Source organism: Pipistrellus hanaki (assembly GCF_964339955.1).
Source record: "Pipistrellus hanaki genome assembly, chromosome: 17".
Classification (NCBI taxonomy): domain Eukaryota; kingdom Metazoa; phylum Chordata; class Mammalia; order Chiroptera; family Vespertilionidae; genus Pipistrellus; species Pipistrellus hanaki.
In genome coordinates, this window is record NC_140519.1 from 27,835,682 (window position 1) to 27,859,997 (window position 24,316).

The following is a 24,316-nucleotide window of genomic DNA, read 5'->3' on the forward strand; positions in this document are numbered from 1 at the left end:
GGTAATTTGGGAGTGTGATTGTTATACTTAGTGTTTTTTTTGTGTGTGTGTGTTTTTTTTTAAATATATTTTATTGATTTTTCACAGAGAGGAAGAGAGAGGGATAGAGAGTTAGAAACATCGATGAGAGAGAATCATCAATCAGCTGCCTCTTGCACATCCCCCACTGGGGATGTGCCCGCAACCAAGGTACATGCCCTTGCCCAGAATCGAACCCGGGACCTTTCAGTCCGCAGGCCAACGCTCTATCCACTGAGCCAAACCGGTCCCGGCTATACTTAGTGTTTTTTAAAGCTTAACAAATGCCAATAAACATCAGCCCTTCAATATTAAAGTGTGACTTAGCTGGTTGCTTAAAGATATATGAAACATAACTCAAGATTTTATAGTTGTTTCACAAAGAGTTGCATATCTTTCATCTACTCCTGCTTACGCATCCCAGTAATCATATTAAATACAACCACAGAATCGTTGTGACTGGTCCTGTCTTTCCCTTATTCAATGTTCATTCGGGATTAAAGCCACTTACTTATGTTTAGCCCGTATCAGGCTAAAGGAATTTCTACAGGCTCACACACAGAGAATCAAGGGATTAGTGGTTTTAATTCAACTGCTAATTTTGAGACAATGCCTTGGTTGGGTGGGTAGTGGTGCTCTTACTCTATTCTCATATTCTCAGCATCCTCTCGTGGTGCTCTTACTCTATTCTCATATTCTCAGCATCGTGCCAAATGCTGTCAGAACTCTGTGCTCACAAACTGTGCTTTCTACTTTCAGGACTGGATCAAAAGTGGGATTTCTGCATTTTAAATGTAGTTATAGCCAGGAATATAATGGCTATTAAATCCATTCTTAACCAGACCCCCAAAATTAGCTCTTTCTTTTTTAAAATGGAGAAACCATTATCATTTGTCCAGAAATTTTTTTAATTAACAATTTTATTAGTTAAAAAGATTTTTTAAAAATCATAGTATCTCCTATAGTTTCTCCAACATAACATGTCTTTTCTACTGATAATACAAATCTGATTAAGGTAATTTTCATTATTTCACCTTATTTTCTGAATATTACCTATGCTAATAATAATGTAGAAAGAAAATTAACAAAAACTCACTTTTGGGGAATCAGTCTTTTGTTGTTTTTCTTGACATTTTAATGAACATAAACAGACATTTTTAGTGTTTCAACTTCGAAACAAATCTAAAATTGTAGATGTAGTTGAGAAGTGTAATGCTAGAGAAGCTGCCCTGAACAGCACAAATATAGAATACCATCTCCTGAATGAGAGTCTATTGCTCACCAATTACCCCAAAAATAAAAATAAAAATCACTAAGAAAAATATTCAAGTCAAACTTGGGTCCCCACTGAGTAACTACCACAATAATAGCACTAATTTTAATGTATGTTAATCCTGATTATTGGGTTCCTATTACCAAAAACAGCTCACTTTTCTCAGGTGCTTAATATGTGCAAAGCACTGTTGAAAGTTTTATCTCAGCTTACTCCTCACAGGATGCCAGCACATCAGCACTATGGTCACACCATTAACAGACGAGAAAGTGGAGGTTGGAGAGGCTCAATAATTGGCTTCACCAGCCACTTTGACTCCATATCCTGCATGATCCCTAACATAATACTGCCTCCTCAATGAGAGCCCTAATTTTATGTGCATATTGTCCGTAGTGACTTGCACAGAGCTAAGTCCTCAATCCTTGACAAAAACAGATGAGATGAATTGTACTTACCCTGGACAGATTCTATAACTATCCTGTAGGCAGTAGCATGACGGTGCACCTGCCACTGAGCACACAAGCTGGTCATTTGAATCTGGTCTGCTTGAAGATTGGTCACACCCAAGAACACTGTAAGAAAATAGAAACAGAGCTACAGCACACTGCAGACAATGCCACAAATGTCCCCAAGTACACAGTGAACTTTAACATGATAAAATTCGAATCCAAAGTTCTTCAGTGAGAGGTAGGAAGAAACCCATCAACTCGCAATACATTTTTCACTAAAAAATAACTTTTATGACATGAAAAAGCAGTTGTAAAGCATTGTGTATCTTTTAGTCTGCCATAATTGTAAACAAGAAAGGAAATACTCAGAGGAAAAAGACTAGGTGCAATGGCTGCTGAAATTATGGGTGACTTTTAATCTTCCCTCTTTAGTTGTTTTCTAAATGTTCAAACATTGATACATATTACCTGTATAATAAAAATTAAACACAATATGTACTTATCAACCAGTGAAAGACAGTGATGGTTTAAATAACAGGGAAGAGCAAAGTGGACAAAATGGAAGTCTTACTCAAGGGAGAGCAGTTTCACATGGACTGGCCTTCAAAGCATGATTGAAAAAGAATGAGCAAATTCTTGAAAATTTAAAAATAAAAGGTTTAACACAGATTCCTATTTATCTTAGAAGATTGTGATGTTAAAAATGATTCACCAAAAAGTTATTTTGGGAAGCAGTAAAACTATTGTTTCTCTAAGACAACAGAAAAGTAAGCATACGACGTTTATCATTTAATCCAAGAAGAAAAAGCAAAAAATTAATAATGTTTGCGTTCTCTAATGACCTCTGATGCTCATCCATCTCATTTTTTCATATTTCTTCCTCACTCTTAGCTACCTAATAAAAAATTTTTTAAAAACTCAAAATTATTTTTAAAATTGGTAAAGATGATCTTTTATTATTATTATTATTGATTTTTTACAGAGAGAAAGGGAGAGAGATAGAGAGCTAGAAGTGTCGATGAGAGAGAAACATCGACCGGCTGCCTCTTGCACACCCCCCACCGAGGGTGTGCCTGCAACCAATGTACATGCCCTTGACCGGAATTGAACCCGGGACCCTCCAGTCCACAGACCGACGCTCTACCACTGAGCCAAACCGGCTTCGGCGGTAAAGATGATCTTGTCTAAATCAATAATGATTCCTATAACCACACTAAATTTAAGAAACAACTGAAATTAATTTAGTTGCCATTGTATGGAGTTTTATTTTTCTTGGGAGAAAACATATAATAAGCTGCTCTCATTTTTACTTTGATGATAGAATATAAAATAATTTAATGCTCTCAGTCTTTTTATATCTATTTGGACTACCCAACCTATTTATTAAAGGAGAGAAGATGGAACAGAAGGAAGAGGAAAGCAGACAAAGTTCCACTTTGGGTAGATAGAAATAAACAAAACAGAGTAAGGAGAAGAGACATGGATGAAAGAATCCTAGAGACAGAAAAACGGCACCGACAGAGAGGGTAATCTAGAAAGGAACTGGAGATAAACTAGAGGAGAGAGGAGGTAGAGGTTGGGAAAATGCACAGGGGCTTTTAAGGCATTTGTGAGGAAGGACTGTAGGGTTGCTAGAACAACACAACAGGAAATGCCTTGGAGGATAAGGCAGTGCCCAGAAGAATAGCACTTGAACAGCCAAGTACAATATCAGGACCACAGACCAAAGTCTTGCCAGATCTGTTGAAGACAGAGACTATTTCTTTTGAGGTTAAACTGACTCTGCATCTAGCCTGTAACATTTGAAGATACCCCCAAATAAGAGTTGCCTCTAGGTGGCCAAAAATAGGGGGTTTGGGATCTGGTAAAATATATACCCCATTCTTGCACAGTTCCATGTATCCGTTTAATTGATTAGAGATGAGCATGAGGTAGGAGCCAAGGGCATAAAGCACAATTACTACTACAACAGTAATGGCAGTTGTTAACTGAGCACTTGCCATATGGTAGACACTTTTAACATGCTATCTGTTTAATCTTCACAATCAGCCTGGATGTGGTTATTATGATCTCCATTATAGCATGGGGGAAACTTGGGCTCGGAGAGGCTAAGTAATTTGCTCAAGGCCATAGCTAACAAGTAGCAGATTCAAGGCTCAGACTTTTGATCACACCATGCCTGCCACTCTCTAGGGTGGGGCCATGCACTCAGGGTGAATTTCATTAACCTGTAGCCAAACCATTTTTATGTTGGACTTTGCTCTATTATCTTTAATGTGCATTACAAATACTGGTCTTCTGTTTAGAGTAGTTATGTGGGTTTTGGAAAGTATGTAAGGAAAAAAAAAACTGTACATCGACTTAAAGAAATATATTAAACAGATGGTGGGGAAGTACACCAAACATCAGAAATACAGAACAAACGGCTGGAGTTTGGAAACACTGCGTTATGCCCCGGGTGTCTGGTAGTCACATATGCCAATGAGAAGTCCCAGATGGTGGGACAGCATGAAAGCCCTCAAAAGGTAGAGAAGAAGACTGGTGCATATATTTTTAAAGCATAGTGTGTGTGTGTGTGTGTGTGTGTGTGTGTGTGTGTCTGTCTGTCTGTCTGTCTGTGTGTGTGTATGTGTGTAAGGAAGGGAGCGGTGAAAGTTTTGAGAAAGGGCAATCTTTCCCCCTGGCTCAACTTTAACTGGCTTGGCTGTATCATGCTACATGCTACTTGGAAAATTTCACCTAATTTGAACAATGCCAACAAAGACTTTCCAGAAGGAAACCCTATCCACCACCATCCAGTCCAGTTGAACGCCAGGCTCTGACAGTCCGCCTGCCAGCCGGGGCTCTGAACTACAGCCCGAGTTAGGAACACACCTTTCTTTCCACGAAACACCATCCCAAAAGGGCTACGCTGAGAATAAGAAAAATCAGCCGCCAAGTTGAAGGAGGAGTTGAGTTACAGTGCAAACAGAGCGGCCAAACCACACATGGGGCTGAGACAACAGGGCATGGGCCTTACGTGTTTTCACCACGCCTGTCAGGGCGTCGCTGAAGCCAGAGGCCTGGGAGGCAAATATCTTCACATTGTAGTCCATTCCGCTGAGGAGGTTTGTGATGAGAATGGTGTTAATGTTCGGTCCCACGAACGTTTCCAGGGTTGGGCCAGCAACTGAAAGAAGCAAGAGCATACTTCAGTTACAACAGAACATGAAAACACTCCTGAAGTGAACTGTACTTAGTCACGGTTTCCCAGTTGCCCAGGATTACCCAGCAGCACTGGGGTTTGAATCCAGCCGCATCCAGCTCTAAGACGGGCACACCTGACTACCATTCTTAGGCTTTCCCAGGGATCTCTCCTTTTCTTAAATACAGCACTTTCCTTTGTGCTCACTCAAAGAAGCTGGCCCACCTCACACTCCTCCATCTGCCATACTGTGAGGCCTTCACAGTGGAGCTACTGTGTGGCCACAGACTCTGGGACACTTGCCTGAGTGAAGAAGTTATCCTCAATGGCCCCTTCCCAGACACCCAGTCATGTCTTAGGTAAAGTGATAGCTTCATCATTCTGATGATTTCTACCCTAACACTAACTATTCTAAAAATGCCTTTTTATTTTCAAGAAAGATAAGAGACTCTTCCCACTTTTTTCATATATGTTTTTACTGATTTTTAAGAGAGAGAGGAAGGGAGATGGATAGAGAAATAGAAATATTGTTGAGACAGAAACATCATCAATCAGTTACTTCTTGCATGCCCCCTCCCCTGCCACCCAGAAGATCAAGCCCACAACCCACGCTTGTGCCCTGACCAGGAATCGAACCAGTGGCCTCTTGGTTTCTGGGTCAATGCTCAATTGTTTAGCTATACCAGCGGGAAAGACTCTTCCCACTTCTTAAAGCCAAAATAGAAATATTTTGTCAAAACAAAAATAACTAATCTTAAAAGACATTTCATCTGCCCAATCATGCTAACAATATATGATTTTAAAGAATACTTACCACTAACAGGTTTGTAGACAATTCTATAGCCCTTTACAGGGGAAGATGGGGGATCCCACGTAATACGCAACCGGTTGTACCACTCTTCTGAGACTTGTAAGTTTTGGGGACCAGATGGTGGCACTGAGCAGGAAAGAAAAGGAAAAACAGTATTTCATGTGGTTTCCATCTTTACAATCTACAGTATTGTTAACAAAATCTGAGATATCTTCCCACAGTGTTAAAAATATTTACAGGTGAAAACACACTAAAACACATGGTGAGAAACCTTTGAGAGTCTACATCTGTTTTGAATATTACGTATATAGAAAATAATTGTGCTTATGATGAAATGCTTTTATTTGAAGATCAATAGTTCATTCAATATCACTTTGGTTTCTTCTTCAGTTAATTTTAAGTAAAATTGAACTGAATAGTGTTTATTAAAATTTCTATATACATGCCACTCTGTTCCAAGTATGTTTGTTGAGGAGTATCAAGGACGATCTCACGATAGTAATGATGGTAAGATCCTGATGATTTTTTTTTTTTTTTTTTTTGCTTTTATCTTCTTACTAGTAGCCTGGTGCATGAATTCGTGCACATTAAAATGATATTAATTAGAAGAAATATTTTAATATCTCTATTCCCCCTTTTTCTATAATAAAAGTGTCAACCAAATTCATGATCAATAATGACAGATAGAAACACACACATGCAATTCACGCCAGTGAGAGTTTTATATGTATCACACATGTGCAAGTCAATGTAGCCTATAATAAATATAGAATAAACTTAAAGATGGGCACTTTTATTTTTTTTTACTCTCCTCCCATTGAGTGGTGGAGGCTATTACCCTCTCTTTGAATCTGGGTGGGTTCTATGACTACCTTGGCTTGTAGACTACAGCAGAAGTGATGCTGTACTAGTGTCATTCATAGACCTTAACTTTCTGCCTATTGGAACCAATGCTCTTATATATAGTCCTTAGTCACCATCTAAGAACAGCTAGCATGTTGGAAAGACCACATGGAAAGGCTCTCAGACTATATGGAAACAAAGGGACTCTGCTAAGTCCAGACTTCCAGGCATCCTCATTGAGATGCCAATCATGTGGATAAACTTGTCTCAAACACTCCACACTAACTCGACTACCAGGTGGATACTATTGATTATATACATAATATTATATAATTGATTATATATAATCAATACTATGTGAAATGGAAGGATTTCCCAGCAAGCCTGGTCTAATTTCCTCACCCACAAAATCATATAATATAACAAAATGATTGCTATTTGAAGCCACTAGGTTCTGGGGCAGTCTTCACACAAGTGAAGATCAGCACACAGTCATGAAGACAATTAAGACTTTAGGGCTTTGACCAAGGGTTTTCATGCATGCACCTCACTTGATCATCACAGCCAATTCACCCAAAACAAGTACTTTGTGAGGACTCTGCGTTGTAGGAGTTTGGCATGCAGTGATGAGGTCCTGGGCTGTCATGATGCTATATCTTCTAGGGATGGGAGATAGTCAGTGAATAAATAGAGACATAAATAAGAAAATGTCAGCCAGCAGATCATGCAGTGCCATGGCATGAGCAAAACAAAAGCAAATAAAGCAGGATGATATCCTAGACAGCGGGAGCTACTTCACATGGAAGGTCAGAAAAGTCTGAGGAGACCACATGCAGATGACATCAAGATGACAAGAAAAAGCCAGAAATGCAAACATCTGGGAAAGGATATTCCATATGGGAGGACTAGTGAGTGCATAGGTCCTATGGCAGGAACAAGATTCAAATGTCCAATGAAGAGCATAAAAGGAGGTATGGCTGAGGCAACTGTTAGGAGGTGAGATTAAAAAGATCCGTGTGCAGATCATTAATGGCCTTGCAGGACCTTGGGAAGAATGTGGGATTTTATTCTGAGTACAATGGAAAACCATTAAAAGGCTTCAAACAAAGGCAGGAGGAGATGATTTACATTTTGAAAAGCCCTTCAGGCTGTTGTGAGGAGAACAAAGGATCCAAGTATAGAAGCAGAAAGATTGCATAGGGCCTGGGGATTGTGGCTTGGATTAGGGGGAACAGTTAGAGGAAGATAAAGTGGACAGGCATATAGGAAGCATTTTAGAGAATCAACAGAGGTAGTGATGAATTGGATGCTGAAGGAATAAGATGTAGTTGTTTTTAAGTCTTAGCTTTTACAGACAAGAAAAATGAAGCCCAGAGCAGTTAAGCAACTTGCTCAAAGTCACAGAGCTTGAATGTGTGAAGACAGAATTCAAACCCAAATTGTCTGTCTCCAAATTCTTTTGCTCTTTTCATCAAAGCACTTTGTTTTTTGGGGTGAATTACCGGGAGGAGCATTTCTGATGAATTAGTCAGTTAGTATCCACAGGGAGAAAGCTTCACTCACAGGTTTTTCCAGGGGCAGAAACGCTGACACCTTCTCCGTCATCATAGATGGGAGTCACCGTGACCTTGTATTCGGTATCAGAAAGCAGAGGCTTCAGAAGGAGGTTGTTCTGGCTTCCAGGCACCATGACCTGCACAGAAAAGCAAAGGGCTGGGTAAGACCTCTGCTCCCATTGGCCTAATGGAGCCGGCCTGCAGGCACTTCCAAATGATTAGAAGTGAGATGTGTTTAGAGAGTGATGAGGAAAAAAGCATTCATGCAAAAGCATTTCTCTCTGAAACTCCCCTTGCAGTAACCCTTAGTTTATAATCTCTGGTGCAGACAGTTTAAAGGTGGAACTCTTCAGCCCTGAGGAATGGTCTTCTTTCAACATATTTTCAGCATTTGTAAAGTATCCGGAAGAGACAATCATCATCTATTTGGAAAACAGGCGTTCATAGCTTTGGAGAGTTCATCCTGTCCTGTCTGATTTTACTTAAGTATCCTCCAGAAATGCAGCCTTCTATTCTCTGCTCTTCCAGAGATAATCTAATCTTAGCATTTTGGAAAAGAATGGATGCCAGCCAAGAACAACAGAGCCACACATTTTATCCAAGTTTTCCAGATCAAAACATATTGACCATTAACACTAAAAAAAATGTTGCTGAAAGGAGACATTTTCATCATTCTGAAATCATCATCACTCGGTCTCAACGGCTGTAAAAAATGAAATGCAGCCGGGGATCGACACCACATAAGCATTGCTGCACCGTACCATGGGGCTTAGCAGTACAGATTCTGGCATCTCTAGTAGACACGTGGACCAGAAAAGCCACGTGTTCTCAATGCAAAAACCACAAACGTTTCTGCTTGCACTCCAGCAGTGAGATGCTGACACATCTTGGGCAATTTAAGGAACTTAATCACGGCTGGAAAAATCCTGGAATATAAGAATTGATCCAAACTCGTTTAAGGCCGTCATAAGACCTGGACAGCTGGAGATGCTTTTCTATGCAGATGCCAGTAGGCAAAGGGCTGTGCTGTCTACTTCTGGATGAGAGAAGGAACCTATAAATCATGGAATAAGCCCTAGAAAGCCTCCAGTTGAACCCAGGAGTGGCTGTTGCTAAGATATTACTCAGCTCTAAAACCAATGGCTTACATATATATGAAAAAAGGAAATCTGAATTAGACGATTTTATAGGGGATGAGAATGATTTTGCCCCTCATAGGAAAGGAATATTGAAATATACAGGGTTGTATGAGGTGGTCCTGGGAGGGAGGGTTTTTAACAGGAGCTTTGCTTAATTCTAGGAGGTAAATAACTCTGGCATTAAGACAATGTAAATGAAAAATTGTGGTTGCCCTGACTTGTATTATTACCCCATCAATGTAGCTTCCTCTAGGGTGTTTCTCTTAAAGAGAATCCTCCGGACCACAGAGCCTGGGCTTTCATGCCAAGAGGTTTGTTTAGCAAACCACCCATGTTGATGGTCCTTAAGTAAGGTCTTCTCTCAAACTGACAAACACACGCCCTAGGAGCTAATCACATTTTAACTGTCAATACTGAAAAGCAGTTGGGGCCATTTTGGAGGATGCATCTAGCTTGCCAGCGAGTAGTTGTTGGAGTTTATAATAATAGCCATCATTCCCTCATCAATTATTATGTGCCAGGTGCTACCCTAAGTAGTCTAATATAGTTATTCACTTCATCTTCAGCTCAACAACCCTTTCAGATAAGTATTACCATTACACTCATTTTACAGGTGGGGAAACTGAGGCCCACTCAGCTATTGAGTAAAGGAGCCAGACTGAAATCCTGGATATGTGGTCTGAGCCTTGAACTACTGCCCCCTACTCTGAGCTGCTGGAACCTTTTAACCCTAATGATATTCATGTCAATCTCCTCTGGGGTATGCAAAGTTCCTTCCGCCTTGGCCTCTGCTTATTTTCACAAAGCAAGGTAAAGATGGGCTCCTACCAAAAACAGATGCTGGAGATCATAGCAGATGCTGGTTTTGTTTATAAAACAATTCTATTAAAGATGCTCATGGTTGAGTGAGATGCAAATCTAACCAGCAAACTTCATGTTTTTAATTTTTGTCACAAATGCAACTTCACATCTGGCTCCATTATTGCCCAAAGCTCTTCAGAGCAGCCTGATTCCTTCCAGGAAGCGGTTCCCTCAGTAGAAAAAGGATTCCCTACATCTCACTGTGCTTCCCTATTATAACGCTCTCTTTCTGGCCAGTGGTTCTCATGCTCTCTGTGGTGATGGATTAGGTAGTGCTGGTGCTAATGTTTTAATTCCAAACCATTGAAGATCAAGATTTTTATGAAATATAATAAAATAAAATTGCTGGATAAATGGCCATGTTCTTGGATGTTTCAGCGATGTCAAATTGCTATACATGTTTCTAAAGCTTCATTTTCATCTCTGAATTTATCTTGTAGGAAACTGAGCCACACTCTGAGTCTCCCTGTTCCACAATATTTCTTACAAGTCAGAATTTAGGTAATGGTTATGGATTTTGACTCCCAGAAAAGTCTGGAATCCTGATTAACTTTTCACAAACAAAGATGTGTGAGCCAAGCCAGTGTAGCTCAGTGGTTGAGTGTTGACCTATGAACCAGGAGGTCAAGGCTTGATTTTCAGTCAGGGCATATGATTGGCTTGCAGACTCAATGCCCAGTAGGGTGCATGCAAGAGACAGCCAATCAATGTTTCTCATCATTGATGTTTCTATCTCTCTCTTCCACTCCTTTGCACTCTGAAATCAATATATATATATATATATATATATATATATATATAGTGTAAGACCTCTCTGACAACAAAATTCAGGGCCATGTCATTGCCACTTTTCCAGACCTCAGAGCAGAGGTGAAAGTCAATCCTTATGAAACATTTGACAGGTACCTTTACTTTCTAAGAGTTCAAAAGCTTTTTATTGGAAAAATTTGGTAGATTTTATTATGCTTAGGAAATGTATACTACTAAATATGTCACCTCCACTGCCAAAGTAATTCCCTTTGTTTATATATACAGGGTGTCCCCCAAAAAATGAATACACACGTAACAGCTGATAGCTCAATTGATGTTTCCTTCTCTTCAGTTAACCCATTGGAATTAATAATTATTCAAAGAATGTATACATTTTGGGGGACATACTATATATACTAAAGCTTGACTTTGGTTTGTTTGACTTCTATATGTACACTGTCCTCCAACATCAATATTCTATCTTGTTATTTCCTGAAGTAAATTTAACCAGCTTTTATAGTTAAGGACATTTTAGAAAGATAGTAGGAGGCATTTCTCAATCCACACACATTTCCTTCACCACTTTTGTAATATATTTTAGCCATCTGCCATTCCCTGCCAAGTGTCATTATTCTAAGATATTTCTTTGGCGACCTTGGGTTTTGATATAGAATTGCAACTGTCTGTCCCACCTTAGTTTTATAAATTAAATTTAAATGAACTACTTTCTGTCTCCAATAACAATACATTACATTTACATAGCAGTAACAATTCATAAAACACTGAGATATAAATCCCCAGTTAATCCTCAGTTAGGTCCCAGACGATATGCCTGTGCAGAATCCCAATTTGATTAGAATTCACTAAGGTGCTTGATATTCAAAGAATTCTAGAATAATCTCTTCTGTACTATTGTAGTATAGTGAAAACATTCCTGCACAGTAAAGAATAAATACCAAATTTATCAATATTTTTCATTTTAACTAAGGGTTTGTTTAACTGGGGCACATGTGCTTTAAGACTTTTGATCTATTTTTTCCCTTTATTTAGGTTGTCGAAGTATTTCTAAATAAACAGTGTGGGATGAAAAAAAATAACAAAGGGAAAGTTATCTAGGGACAATCCAAAGAAAATATTATCATTATTTTACCTTGCATAGCTTATAAGTGCATGCATGAGATTAAATTGTTACTCTTTCTACTCTTTCTAAATTAGCAAGAATGATTTAACAAGAAGCTTAATGTGTTTCTTGGAAAGAATAGAAACAAAAATAACAAAGAAAAAATAAACCAAAACTCTCATTCTGGTAATTTTTTATGGGTCTCATTTTTAGAAACTAAATTAAAACACAAGGACAATAACAAGGGGGAATAATATATCCAAATTATAGCTTTAGTTACCATTGCTAAGCACAGTTTTGTTTTTTTAAATTACCAATCATGGATTATAATTCAACTTGTTTGGTTTAAGTGTTCATTAATTTTCCAAAAGTGCTCCCAGACCAGTTTCCTGGACCTTCTGACTATTCACAGTAGATGTGGCTATTCTAGGGTTATCATTGTGTTCTGTAATGATTCCTTTATGAGCCTGAAATAAAGTACAGTACTTTCCTAATAGAATTTTGGGCTCAGAATATATTTTTAGAAAAGCACATGAATAAAATAATTTTTCATCAAAGGCTTTATAAGTAAGGAAGAGTGAGAAAGGATAATGATGTTATTCTTGAGCAATAATGAACTTTGAGACTTCTTTCCTAGAATGTCTCAAACACAATGCACTGACAAGAAATACAAGTAATGAGGCTAAATACTAGTAAAGCATGTTCCATGATAGGAGAAAAAAAAAGAAAAAAAAAGGAAAACTCTTTTGGATGCAAACTAGAGTTCTCTGGTCTGATAAGAAGTATACCTAGGAAACAATTTTCAGGTTCTAGACAAAAATAATAATACAGTATGAATTAAGAAAACATTGGAATGCCATAATGAAGAATGTACCCAGATTTCCAAAAGAAAAAATATATATATCTATTTCACAACTTAAAGAAAATGTAACACATAAAAAATCTAAATCCCCTAAGGGAGATGCCTATGATTAAGAACAGATTAAAAATGACTATAAATCTGCTCAAAAATTGGTTGATGAAAATGAAAAATTTTAACTATTTGTTAATGGATGGCATTTAATTAGGTATTCTTCAACTACATAAATAAGTCCTTTCATGTATCAAATTTCCAACATCAAAAAATATATGTGTGTAAAGTGTATATGTTAACAATGTATATACACAGGGACAAGTGTCTAATGAACTATTTATGAACCAACTTCGCTTTGGTGTTCTAAGAAGTTATCAAAGCAGAAGAAGCAACAGGAGAAGCAAGGTTCAGAGCCTTTATCAATTTGAAGCAGGTTGCATGTGGAGCAAGTTTTGGAGATGAAAAGGTCCTCAAGAAATCAGGATTTAAGTTTGAATTAAATGAAAACATTAGTTTCTGGAGATGGTGGAGTCAGGAGAAAGTAGCATAGAGAGTGCTTGCATCGATCTCTGGAGATAGCCTGGTTAGCTCTGTTAATCAAGAAACGTCAGATTCTGGTCAGCTGTATTTATACAGACCGTTCCTACCACTTCTTCAGCAGGGTCCCCTTGAGCAGTGAGGTAGGTCACCCTGAACTGCTGCACACTGCTGTCTGAAATGTCCCATGTTACCCGCAGGCTAGAAGTGGTTTCATCATCAATAGCCAGGTTTCTGATTCCTGTCCGGAAAACTGTATAAACACAACCAAGGATTAAACGACTTTTTAACCCATCGTATCCCCAAATGAGCTCAGAGGCCATTTGTGGACATGGCAACAAGTATCATTCCATGTACTGCTCTAACATAGACCCACACGAAGAACAACTTAGCTTTAGTGGCTAATGGGGAGCCATGATACCTAATGCTAGCAAATAAAAATGGGTTTAAGAGATGCTGACAAGGTGAGACCATGGACTCCTCAAAATTATCAGTTCTGTGTATATACTAGTAAAAGTAACTGTAGAGAAGCCTGGAACTAGGAAACCCAAAGGAGAGCCCACTGGGTTTCCATGAAACCTCACACTAGTGGTCTGTTGGAGAAGCAAATACGATGGACCAGATGTAGTCATTCTCAGAGAGCGATCCAGCATCCAACACACACCCCATTTCCTTGTTCCCCATTTCTGCTTTAAAACGTGTCTCATAAGTGCAAATCTTTCACCATGGCTGCCTCTCCCCATTCAGCCACACAGAGACGGTCCTTTCTATGATATCTGTCCCAACTCCTTCTCCTCAATTCTCTGACACATTCCTTATCTCCCAAGGTGCCAGCTCCCTTATATGTCTCATTTTTTCTTCTCCTTTTTGTGCTGACTTCCTTTTATGCTGTCCATCTCTAGTAACTTTTTTTTCTTCATTCATTTCTTTTTTTTTATTCAATCAACATGCACTAACCTTTTTCCTTTTGTCAAACTGTTAGGCTGTTGAGATAGACAATGACTAACACTTGACAAAAATAATGGAAGTCTCATAGAGGAGGCAGGAGAGTGACATTTACCAGGCAAAACTAGGGAGAGGAGGGTGGGGGGGTGGGGCGCAAGGTACCGGGCAGAGAGAACAGGAGGCAGCAACATCTCACCTTTAGGACTAGGTGACAGGGGGAAACCAGGAGGAGACACAGAACACAATCTGGATCATGGATGTTATGATAGAGAGATTTGGGAGAATGAAGAAAGGATCAATAAAGATTAACTAAAGAATGAATGAATCAGTGAGTGAGTGAGTGGGTAAATAATGGAAAACCCAGAAACCCACAGAATGGCTTTAAGTAGGGAAATAAATGATATCATTAAACTTGTGTTTTACCTAGTTGACTCTGACAGTTGGAAGATGAATTATAATCGAGGGAGAAGTTAAGATGGGATAGAAAACAGCTGCTATAGGAAGACCAATAAACCAGCCAGATCTTAGTTATCCACAAAAAAAACAAGGAAACCATGATATAAATAATTGTCAACAGAGAGCAATAGGAGAAGTCACTGAGATTAGGAGGAGACCAGAGACTCCAGGGCTTGCTATGATAACATCCTCTGAAAGATTACATGGAAATCCAAAACAAAGATGGAAAAGGTAGAGATGTAAGAGTGAGCGGAGATTACAGGACTTATTGGTATTTAAGAGTAAGAAGAGCCCTAACTGATTTGGCTCTGTGGATAGAAGTGCCTGTGGACTGAAGACTCCTGGGTATGATTCAGGTCAAGGGCACATGCACAGTAGGGGCTGTGTAGGAGGCAACCAATCAATGATTCTTTCTCATCATTGATGTTTCTCTCTCTCTCTTCTTCTCCCTTCCTCTCAGAAATCAATAAAAGTATATATTTTTAAAAGAAATTCACTAAAAAAAGAGTAAGAAGAGGCTGAGAGGTATGACATTTGAACTGAAGGCCTTGTTCCTAATTACAATTATAAAATAAATAAAATAGGGATAACATAACTTCAGTTTAAATCAAACTTTTCTTTTGATTAGATAGACTTTGATTTGTTCTTACCTGATGTCACAGGTTTCGTAGGTACTATGGTCGTAGCTGGTTCAGTCCAAGCATTGTCAACTAAAAGAATAGGTATTTCTTTAAAATTTTGTAATAGTAATAACTCTCTACATTTGTGTATAGCATTTTATAGTATTCAAAGAAACATTCACCTATATTATCTCGTTTGCTTCTCATAACAATCTTGGCAGTGGTTGTAAGAGTGAAGAAGTGAGTTGTAAGTAAGGCAGACATTGTACCTACGAGTATTCTACAGATAAGGAAACTGAAACCCAACGAAGTTGCAGCCAATCACAGATGCCAGCCTTCGTATAAATATTTGACTTACACATATACAGTTGTGAAACCTCCCAGTTACTTCATAATGAGGCATAGAATTCCCATGGTAATTCAAGGAAATTAAACAGTGCTATCGATCAAGTTGTAAAAGGGTTGCCAAATAAGGCCGCACACCTTCTATTTCTTGAATCCACCCTAGGTAACTGGTGGGTGGAGCAGCTGTGTGGTGATCCAACCAGATTCTCTTCCCAGGGTCAAAATATTCATCCACCAGCTTCTGAAATACTGGCTGGGGTGGCTCTGAGTTCTGGGAACTGCCTTGCCTGAGGTCATAGACTCCATTAGGAGACGGCCTACCTCCAACGATGGGGATGAAGGGATACAAAAGCCCTGGCCCTTTCAGTGAACTTGGAACAACTCACAAGAGTTATCCCAGGTCTAGAATTCCTAACAGAATTAGCTGAGGACTCAGTTTTAGCTTATTTCTGTGCCCTATCCAGCCAGTCTTACTTCCTTACAGATGTATCTCCTAACTACATTCTGAAATAAACCTTCTGGATGCAATTTTGTTTCAGAATCTGATTCCAGGGAACCCGATCAAAGAAAATTTAATATGTGTTTAATACTTCATATTTAAAAAATGAAAGGATGAATGAATCAGTGAGTGAATTTTGTACATGATTCTTGGAAGCAAGATCAACTTGGGAAATTCCATAAACTCTTAATGGACATGTTTTCCCTAGGTTTATTTGTTTGCTCATTAGTTCATTTACAAATTATTTCATCCATCCATCCATCCATCCATCCATCCATGCAGCCAGTATTTATTACACAGTTAAAATTTGCCAAGTACTGTGCTAAGTGCTGGAGATATTACAGTGAACAAGATAGATGTGGTCTCAGCTTTATGGTGGAAATAGTCTAAGATGCAAAGGTGCTTTACATATTGGTTTCACTAAAGGTGAAGATACAGGAAGAATTCGGAGGGGTGGGGGTAGGGACAAGAAATGGAAGCCTCTGTAGCTCAGGATAAGGCTGATGGGCGGGGAACCTGGTGGAGTGAGAAGGTGTCTGATGGTGGGAGTTGGTGATGTCCATCTTGACCAGACCGAGACTTACGTGTGGTCCCAACAGCAGTCACCACCTCACTTTCGCTTCCATCATCCAGTACAGCCAACAGTGAAACTTCATATTCAGTGCCAGGATCCAGGCCTTTAATAACATGTGAGTCTTGGTCTTCTTTTAGAGCGACCTGAAAAACATTTAGTGTGTAGTACGTGGGTTTATTTGAATAACAGAAGAGAGAGTTAAGAAAAATAATAATAAAAAGGAAAAATATTGCCCCAGGTGTAAGCAAGCAACGACCAAGCATAAAGAACTCTAGGGTCATGGAATTCAACTTTAAGGTCAAACCAGGGACTTTCTTCCTTTTGGCTCCCTCAACAAATAAACTAGGAATCTTTCAAAAGCAGAATTTTGAAGTTTTATTAGATGTCACTTAGGACAGTGAAAGAATCTGAAAAGATAAAATATTAAACTAAAGCGCTAGCAAAAATGCACTTCCAATCATAGACTTTGACATTTACAAAGCTCTATGCCATGCAAAATATTAATTACTTCTGGGATCCTCAATCTACTTTCAAGGGGAGACCAACTCAAATGCAGCGCTGGGTATTCACTTCCAGACAGAATGCTCCGGATCAGTTTTCAGTCTGCTTCCCACCACTCACTTCTTCAGTCTTCCCTCCGTAGACTGGGATCCACATCAGCTTGTGCGGCCCTTCCTCCACCGAGAGGGGGTGCCAGGTCACTCTGAAGCTATCTGTCGTCACCTCATCAATTTCCAGGTATTGCTGGGCTGGAACTTCCTCTGTGAGCCAAGGAAAGAGATTTTGTGAGGAAACTGAGAAGGTGAGAAAGCCGTCACTCGTGGGGGCCGCAGGAGGAGAAGGCTTCCTCTGAGGGACCCCTTGCTTCAGGAAGGGGAGCCTGGAAAGCAGCGCCCCTCAGTCCCCTGTGGCCTTCCTGCCACCACTCCCCCCATTTTCCCACGGGGAAAAACACAGGAAGAGCTGTCGACACAGCAGACTTGACGAGTTTTCCAGTAATTTCTAGAAACTTGTAGGTTTTCTATTTGGCTCTTTTCATTAATCATAAAAAATAGAAGTGTCACACTCATTATTCATTTTCCCAGTACTTTGAGGAAATTAACAAAGTGATGCCCTACAGATCTGAGAAATGTCATTTTTAGTTTTATGCACTTTTAAAAATATATATATTTTATTGATTCTTTTACAGAGAGGAAGGGAGAGTTAGAAACATCGATCAGCTGCCAAGGTACATGCTCTCAACCAAACTCGAACCTGGGACCCTTGAGTCCACAGGCCGATGCTCTATCCACTGAGCCAAACCAGTTAGAGATGCACTTTCTCCTCCTCCTCCTCCTCCTCCTCCTCCTCCTCCTCCTCCTCCTCCTCCTCCTTCTTCTTCTTCTTCTTCTTCTTCTTCTTCTAAGTTGTTTTATTACAGTCTACTTTCAACAGTATTTTGTATCGGCTTCAGGTATACAGCACAGTTGTTTGACAATCATATGCTTTAAGTGTTCTCCCCGACCACACCCCCCTCCTCTCCCAACACTTCCAGCATCCACCTGGCACCACACAGTCATCATCACAATATCATCAACTATATTCCCCACGGCTTTCCTCACTTTCATGCCTAACAAACTCTCTAGGAATAAGATAATCCTAGAGAAGAACCTTCATCCTTTTAATCTTTTACATGTGGCTGCCATCGGAAGTGAAATATAATCTATTAGACCTCCCACTATTTCACTGCTTACACACTTCTGAGATGTACAATTGAGATATAACATTCAACTACATGCTCCGCCCTCCCCCGACCAGGAATTGGCAATCACTGATTTTTGTTATTTGAAATCAGAGATGTGAAACACTCTTTGACAAGACACCATGCAAATTCTTAATCTATTTTCAAGGGAAGACCAACTCAAATGCAGCGCCCTAGGGAGATTTTGTGAAATGGCTGGACTTACTTTGGTGACCATTATTTCTCAGGCCAGCTTAATTCTCATCTCTCTCCAAATGACCTTCTCACCTCCTCACATTTGTTCCCATGTGCAATCTGAATAAGTTCAGAAAGTCAACAACAGAATTGTGGCCACCTGGAGCCAAAAATATTTTATATTTATTGAGTGACTATAGAGTATATGTAAGAAACAAAAATAATCCATTCGTTCCCTATTTTTTTAGTACTTAAAATATCCCATATTGTTGTATTAATATTTTAGGCTGCATGAAAATACATTATTGGCTATAATGTATTTTCATAATTGATGTATTAGATTAAATAGTATATAACTGTCATCTTGTGGTCTAAAAACTTTTGGATATCAGCAATGTTGGAAGTTTAATGTAATATATGCATATAAGAATGCAAAAAGGTTGTGAAGAGTTTACATTAATAGAATCAAAGACACAATGTGAGGTTAGAAAGGAAACAATGTATACTTTCATTTAAATGAGACCTTTGGAATTTTGATGGTCTTCTCTCTCTTTCCTTGCTTTGATAGAAAATTAGCCAGTATGCATTCTGGCCACCTAGAATGTTGGTTTGGGAATAATAATATAAAGTAAACACAAATGAAAATGCCATCTTTCAAATCATAATTGAAGAAGCTGCTCCACTTTGTGGTTTATATAAAGTTACTGTTGGAAACTTTTCAAACCATCATAAGGCTTACTTACCCGTGGTAAAAGTCCCAGTCAGAGGCTCAGACTTCCCCTCCTCATAGATGGAGGAGATGGCAACAGTGTACTCCATGAGGGGTGTCAAGCCCTTCAGAGGGAATGTAGTAATAGGATCAACTTCAACCTGCAAAGGAGGGGAGGCATAATAGCTAAATCAGACACTCTCAAATGCTGGAAACAGAAATCATTTTATTACTGTCTTTAGTTCACGTGGCTGAGCTATCAATACTGCAAAAAAAAAAAAATTACTGAATTATAAAACCAGTCAGCTTACATATACACATTTCTAAACTTACACCCTTCAATAAATTACCTATCAGTTAATTTGCAGGACATCTTTGCAACCAATATTATTTACATTCATCAACAATATTGAAAGTAAAGTGCACAATGCTTATATATATAGAATGTTCCCAAACTGGTCTGCTAGGAACAGCTGTTTTTCAGCTTCATTGTCTGGGTTCTGCTGACTCCCCAACTAAGTAATACACAGTAACTCCTATAAAAGATTCATATGGGGGCAGAATACGGAAATGGGCATACCAAAAACTACAGGCCAAGTGCACAAAATTTGTGCACAGGTAGGGTCCCAAGGCCTGACTGGTGATCAGGTCACTAGCCAGGGCCTTCTTTTGTTCTGTGCCACTCCCTGGTAGTCAGCACATATCATAGCAAGCAATCAAACTCCCTGTCTCCCTGTCAAACTCCATAGGGGACACTTTGCATGTTAGCCTTTTATATATATATATATATATAGATAGATAGATAGATAGATAGATAGATAGAAATAATAGTCAACAATTGAAATTTTCCTTTCTCTTCCACAGAGAAACATATTTTGGAGGAAATATATTATCAATATCTTTAGGGTACAAAAGGATGAAGTTCTGAGAATAAGGACCAAGGGTGTAAAGAAAGAAGAATTGGGAAAGGAAAGAAACAAGATCAGACCTTGAAGAAAAAATAATAATAAAGTAGGAGGCAATGAGGGCAGGATTTAGGAGACAGAGACCTGAGCAAAGTCATCCTCAGACTCAGATAAAGAATAGGCACAGCTTTATCTTTGAGAGGTTGGGTCTTGGGCTGCTGAGGGACATATTAATACAGGGAATATAGAGGAGACCAAGTAAATGGAGCTTCCCACCTAAGCACTTTACATACATTGTCTCAATGATGCTCACAAACCCCTTTAAGGTAGATACTTACAGTAAGGCACCTTTGATCTAGTGATACTCTGGGGAACTGAAGAAATTAATCTATTTGGGGGGGGGGGGGTAAGGAATAACCAAAGGACTTGTATGCATGCATATTAGCATAACCAAAGGACACAAACACGGGGGTAGTGGGGGCTAATCCTAAGGAGTGGGAGTGACCAGGGAAAAGTTGATTGGGGGAAAAAGGAGACATATGTAATACTTTAAACAATAATAAAAATAAAAAATAGTAAAACTATAGCCAGGAATATATATATAGTTTAAATTCATGAACTGAGCAAGATTTTAGATTCTTTGGATATGAATTTGTATTCTGGATCCTCCACTTATTAAACTGACCTCATCTTGAGCAAAGAAAAGGAGGGAGGGAGGGGGGAAGAGAGGGAGGGAGGAGAGGAGGGAGGGAGGAACCTATTTACTTAAGAGCAGACTCTGCCAAAAAATATCTGACTTAAAATGTTTTCAAGAGACAATATGGAGCAATATCACTAAGATCTGGTATTTACAATACTACCAATAAATAATCATGATGTTACCTGAGGTTAAGGAGAAGGTGAAATAGCTCTCTGTATTTGTTCATGGCAGTCAACTGTGGCTTTTACCAAAACATAAAATGTGTCACATTCCTACTTAAAACCTTCCTTGGCTATTGCCTTGCAAATCAAAACCAGGTACCCTTCAATGACCTTTGGCCTTTACTAATCTGGAGTGCTGCTGTTTTTTGGTTTTTTTTTCTCTGTCATACTTTCCATCACCCTCTGGACTCCAGTAACACTGACTTTCCATCAGGTCAAGGTTTTTCTCACCTCAAGGCCTTTGTACATGCAATTCATTTTGTCTGGGGCCCTATTTCTGTAGGTCTTTCAAATTAGGCCTTCCTCATCTGTCAAGACTGAGCTTTAACTTCACCTCCTCAGAGGGGGTTTCTATTTGCACCTATCTTGGTAGGGTTATTCTCTCACAATGTCCTTGTTTGTTTCCTATCTTAGCACCAATCACAGCTTGAAATTATTTTATTTCTTTACATACTTGTTTATTGTTTACTTCCTGCATAGAGTATAAGCTCCTTGAAGGCAAAATGTCATTCAGCTTTTTCACTACTGGATGTTGAGTTGTATTTTTTTTGAGTGAATAGAATAAGTAAATGAAAATTAAGATGGAGGCAACAAAGAGCCTTTTCAAAAGAGATAACAAAAGGCTCATCTAATCTAAGAGCCAATCTAGTAATTATATGCATCTCTGAAAGAATCAATTATAGCTCGGAAAAAGAGTGGCAAGTCTGGAGAGAAGAGCTTCTATTTTCATCCTTTTGAAACTCTGACCAATCTGTTGGACATGGGAACCAACCCCCAGCCTTTTCAGTCATCCCAGCTGAGATGCCAGACATGGAAGTGAAGTCATCTTGGAAGCTCTGGCCCAGTCAAGGTCCCAGATGAGTACGGGAGCCATCCCAGCTGACACTGTATGGAGCAGAGACAAGCTGTCCCTACTGAACTCTACTCAAGTTGCATAATCATGGGTTGTTATTTTAGCCAGGATATTAGTTACACAGCAAGAGTTAACTGGAGGAAAATGATAGTAACTTTTTCTGAACCTGGACCTGAAAGAATAGGTCATTCTTAGCATTAAGTGTTTACTCTGGTCTGCAAGCTTTACATGCATTCATACACTTAATCCTTACGCAACCTAATAGGGCAGCTAATGATTATCCCTAAGTTGAAGATGGGGAAAATGATACTCCAGAAAGTTAAGGAACTTGCCCATGGGAAAATCAACTAGTTCATAGGACTTAAATACAAGTGTTTCCAACTCTAAACCATATGCTCATAAACACTACTTACAATAGGGATTCATTATTTAAACTCACAGAAAAGACAAAACTATATTTAAAACATGCATTCAGGACATATTCTTCTAACATATTGCTTTCTGTTGTTTTAAATTATATATATATATACATATATATTTATTTAATAAATTTGATACTAACAAACTATATTTTATGCATTATAATTTTCTTCCACCAAATAAAAACTTTTAGGTATCATTTATTTTTGTTAATTATCATATTTGTGTTTTAGATTAAGTTTTAAAACCAGTTTTGTTGGTAATACTTTTAAGATGTAGGAGAATTTGGGAAGATGATAACAAGTGAACAGGATCTCACTTTTATGCAAGTACTTTTTAGAACACATTTCCGAACAGTCTGGCTAAAAGCGTCACTTCAGTCAAACACTGGGCCAGATGAAGAAGAGTCCTTGATGAGGAACGAGGGACTTGAGCTCCACTCTGGGCTTTAATATTGAGTCACTGGTATTGGGAACTGGAATTGCTTCTCAAAGTCTAACTGTGACCTTTCATTTAGAAAACTCAAATGGCAGCACTTTAGGTCTCCCTCCTGTTTGCATATTTCCCCAAACCCTTTCACAGCACATGCTACTGAGAAGGCTTCTGTCCGTGGTTTGACAAGGCATGTGTTGCCAGCATTTTTCCATAAGGGCCACACTAGGTGCTCTCTGTAAAGCTCTTGGAACAGGGCTCAGGATAAGCGCTCAACATGTGTTAGCTGTTCTCCTCCTCCTCCGTCTCCTGCTCATCATCATCATCATCATCAACAACATTTAAGTGTTTTTTATTTCAATCCTTTTGCTATTGCAGAAGGCAAAGCAAAGCAACTATTCCAAATGATCCCAGCTTTTTCAGAATTATTTGCCCTTAGGATTTATAAAGATTGAATGAAAGATATTGAACTATATTTCCTTCTTGTTAGCAAATGTGTCATCATTGCCCATTCATTACCCAATGTCCTGTATGAGGGTGCATTCTGAAAAATACTAATTGAATTTAATTACAGGAAAAAGTTTGTCTCTGCATATGAAATTACTTGCTTTATTTGGTTAGAAAACAGAAATGATGTAATCCAACATATTTCCCTCTTTGTCTCAGCTTTTTTGGAGCAAGACAAGGAAAACTAATAAAAATAACTGTGCTAACTATTCTTCTAAAACCTATTGCCAAGTATAGAGTTTCTAATCTAGAGAGTATAAATCCCTGAGTACAAGACACTATATCTTCATGGGTTTTAATAAGTTCTATTATGTAAATGCATTTTCCAAATCAAAATTTGAGTTATTCCGTTTTCAATTTAAGTTCATTGAACCAGAGTTTTGCAGATCCCAGTTTACACAAAAGCGGAGAGATAAACTGGGTAGCACTGACATTATTTCTAGTTTACTATTTCTATGAAGATACATACTACCCCACCCCACTCCTATGGGGAATATGGTATTTTCCAAAGATGTCCCCATCAACTTATGTCTCCCATCCCACATGCCTCGGCTGTAGGTGGTACCTGTGTTCCTCCCCATTTTGAATCCCCATTTTGAATCCATCAGGGAATTGTCATATCTCCTACCTCTGACTTCTGTTGCAAGGAAACTCAAGGTGACACAGCTTCCACATAACTGTTGCTCTGCCTCTGTCTCTTTGAACACATGCCTGGGGACTCCTAAGCCAACACAAAAAGTCCAGCTCCTCTAAAGCTGACACACGACAGGGGTCATGGGAAGAGTCTACTTAGAAACATAGATAGCTGCTCCAGCTCCCAG

At 38.9% G+C, this 24,316-nt stretch overlaps 1 protein-coding gene across 3 annotated transcripts in view; it reads right to left on the reverse strand.

Moving 5' to 3' along the window:
• COL14A1 (collagen type XIV alpha 1 chain) overlaps window positions 1–24,316 on the reverse strand; it is a 174,031-nt gene that overhangs the window by 89,346 nt on the left and 60,369 nt on the right. For 2 of the 3 annotated variants that reach the window (XM_084864967.1, XM_084864969.1), the window contains exons 15-23: window positions 19,492–19,618; window positions 17,455–17,594; window positions 16,844–16,976; window positions 15,446–15,505; window positions 13,496–13,647; window positions 8,142–8,271; window positions 5,739–5,861; window positions 4,760–4,909; window positions 1,747–1,863 (exon numbers count right to left, since the gene is read on the reverse strand). In XM_084864967.1, coding sequence (XP_084721093.1) covers window positions 1,747–1,863; window positions 4,760–4,909; window positions 5,739–5,861; window positions 8,142–8,271; window positions 13,496–13,647; window positions 15,446–15,505; window positions 16,844–16,976; window positions 17,455–17,594; window positions 19,492–19,618 — 1,132 coding nt within the window. The remainder of the gene's footprint in view (window positions 1–1,746; window positions 1,864–4,759; window positions 4,910–5,738; window positions 5,862–8,141; window positions 8,272–13,495; window positions 13,648–15,445; window positions 15,506–16,843; window positions 16,977–17,454; window positions 17,595–19,491; window positions 19,619–24,316) is intronic. The other variant, XM_084864968.1, reaches the window with a different exon arrangement.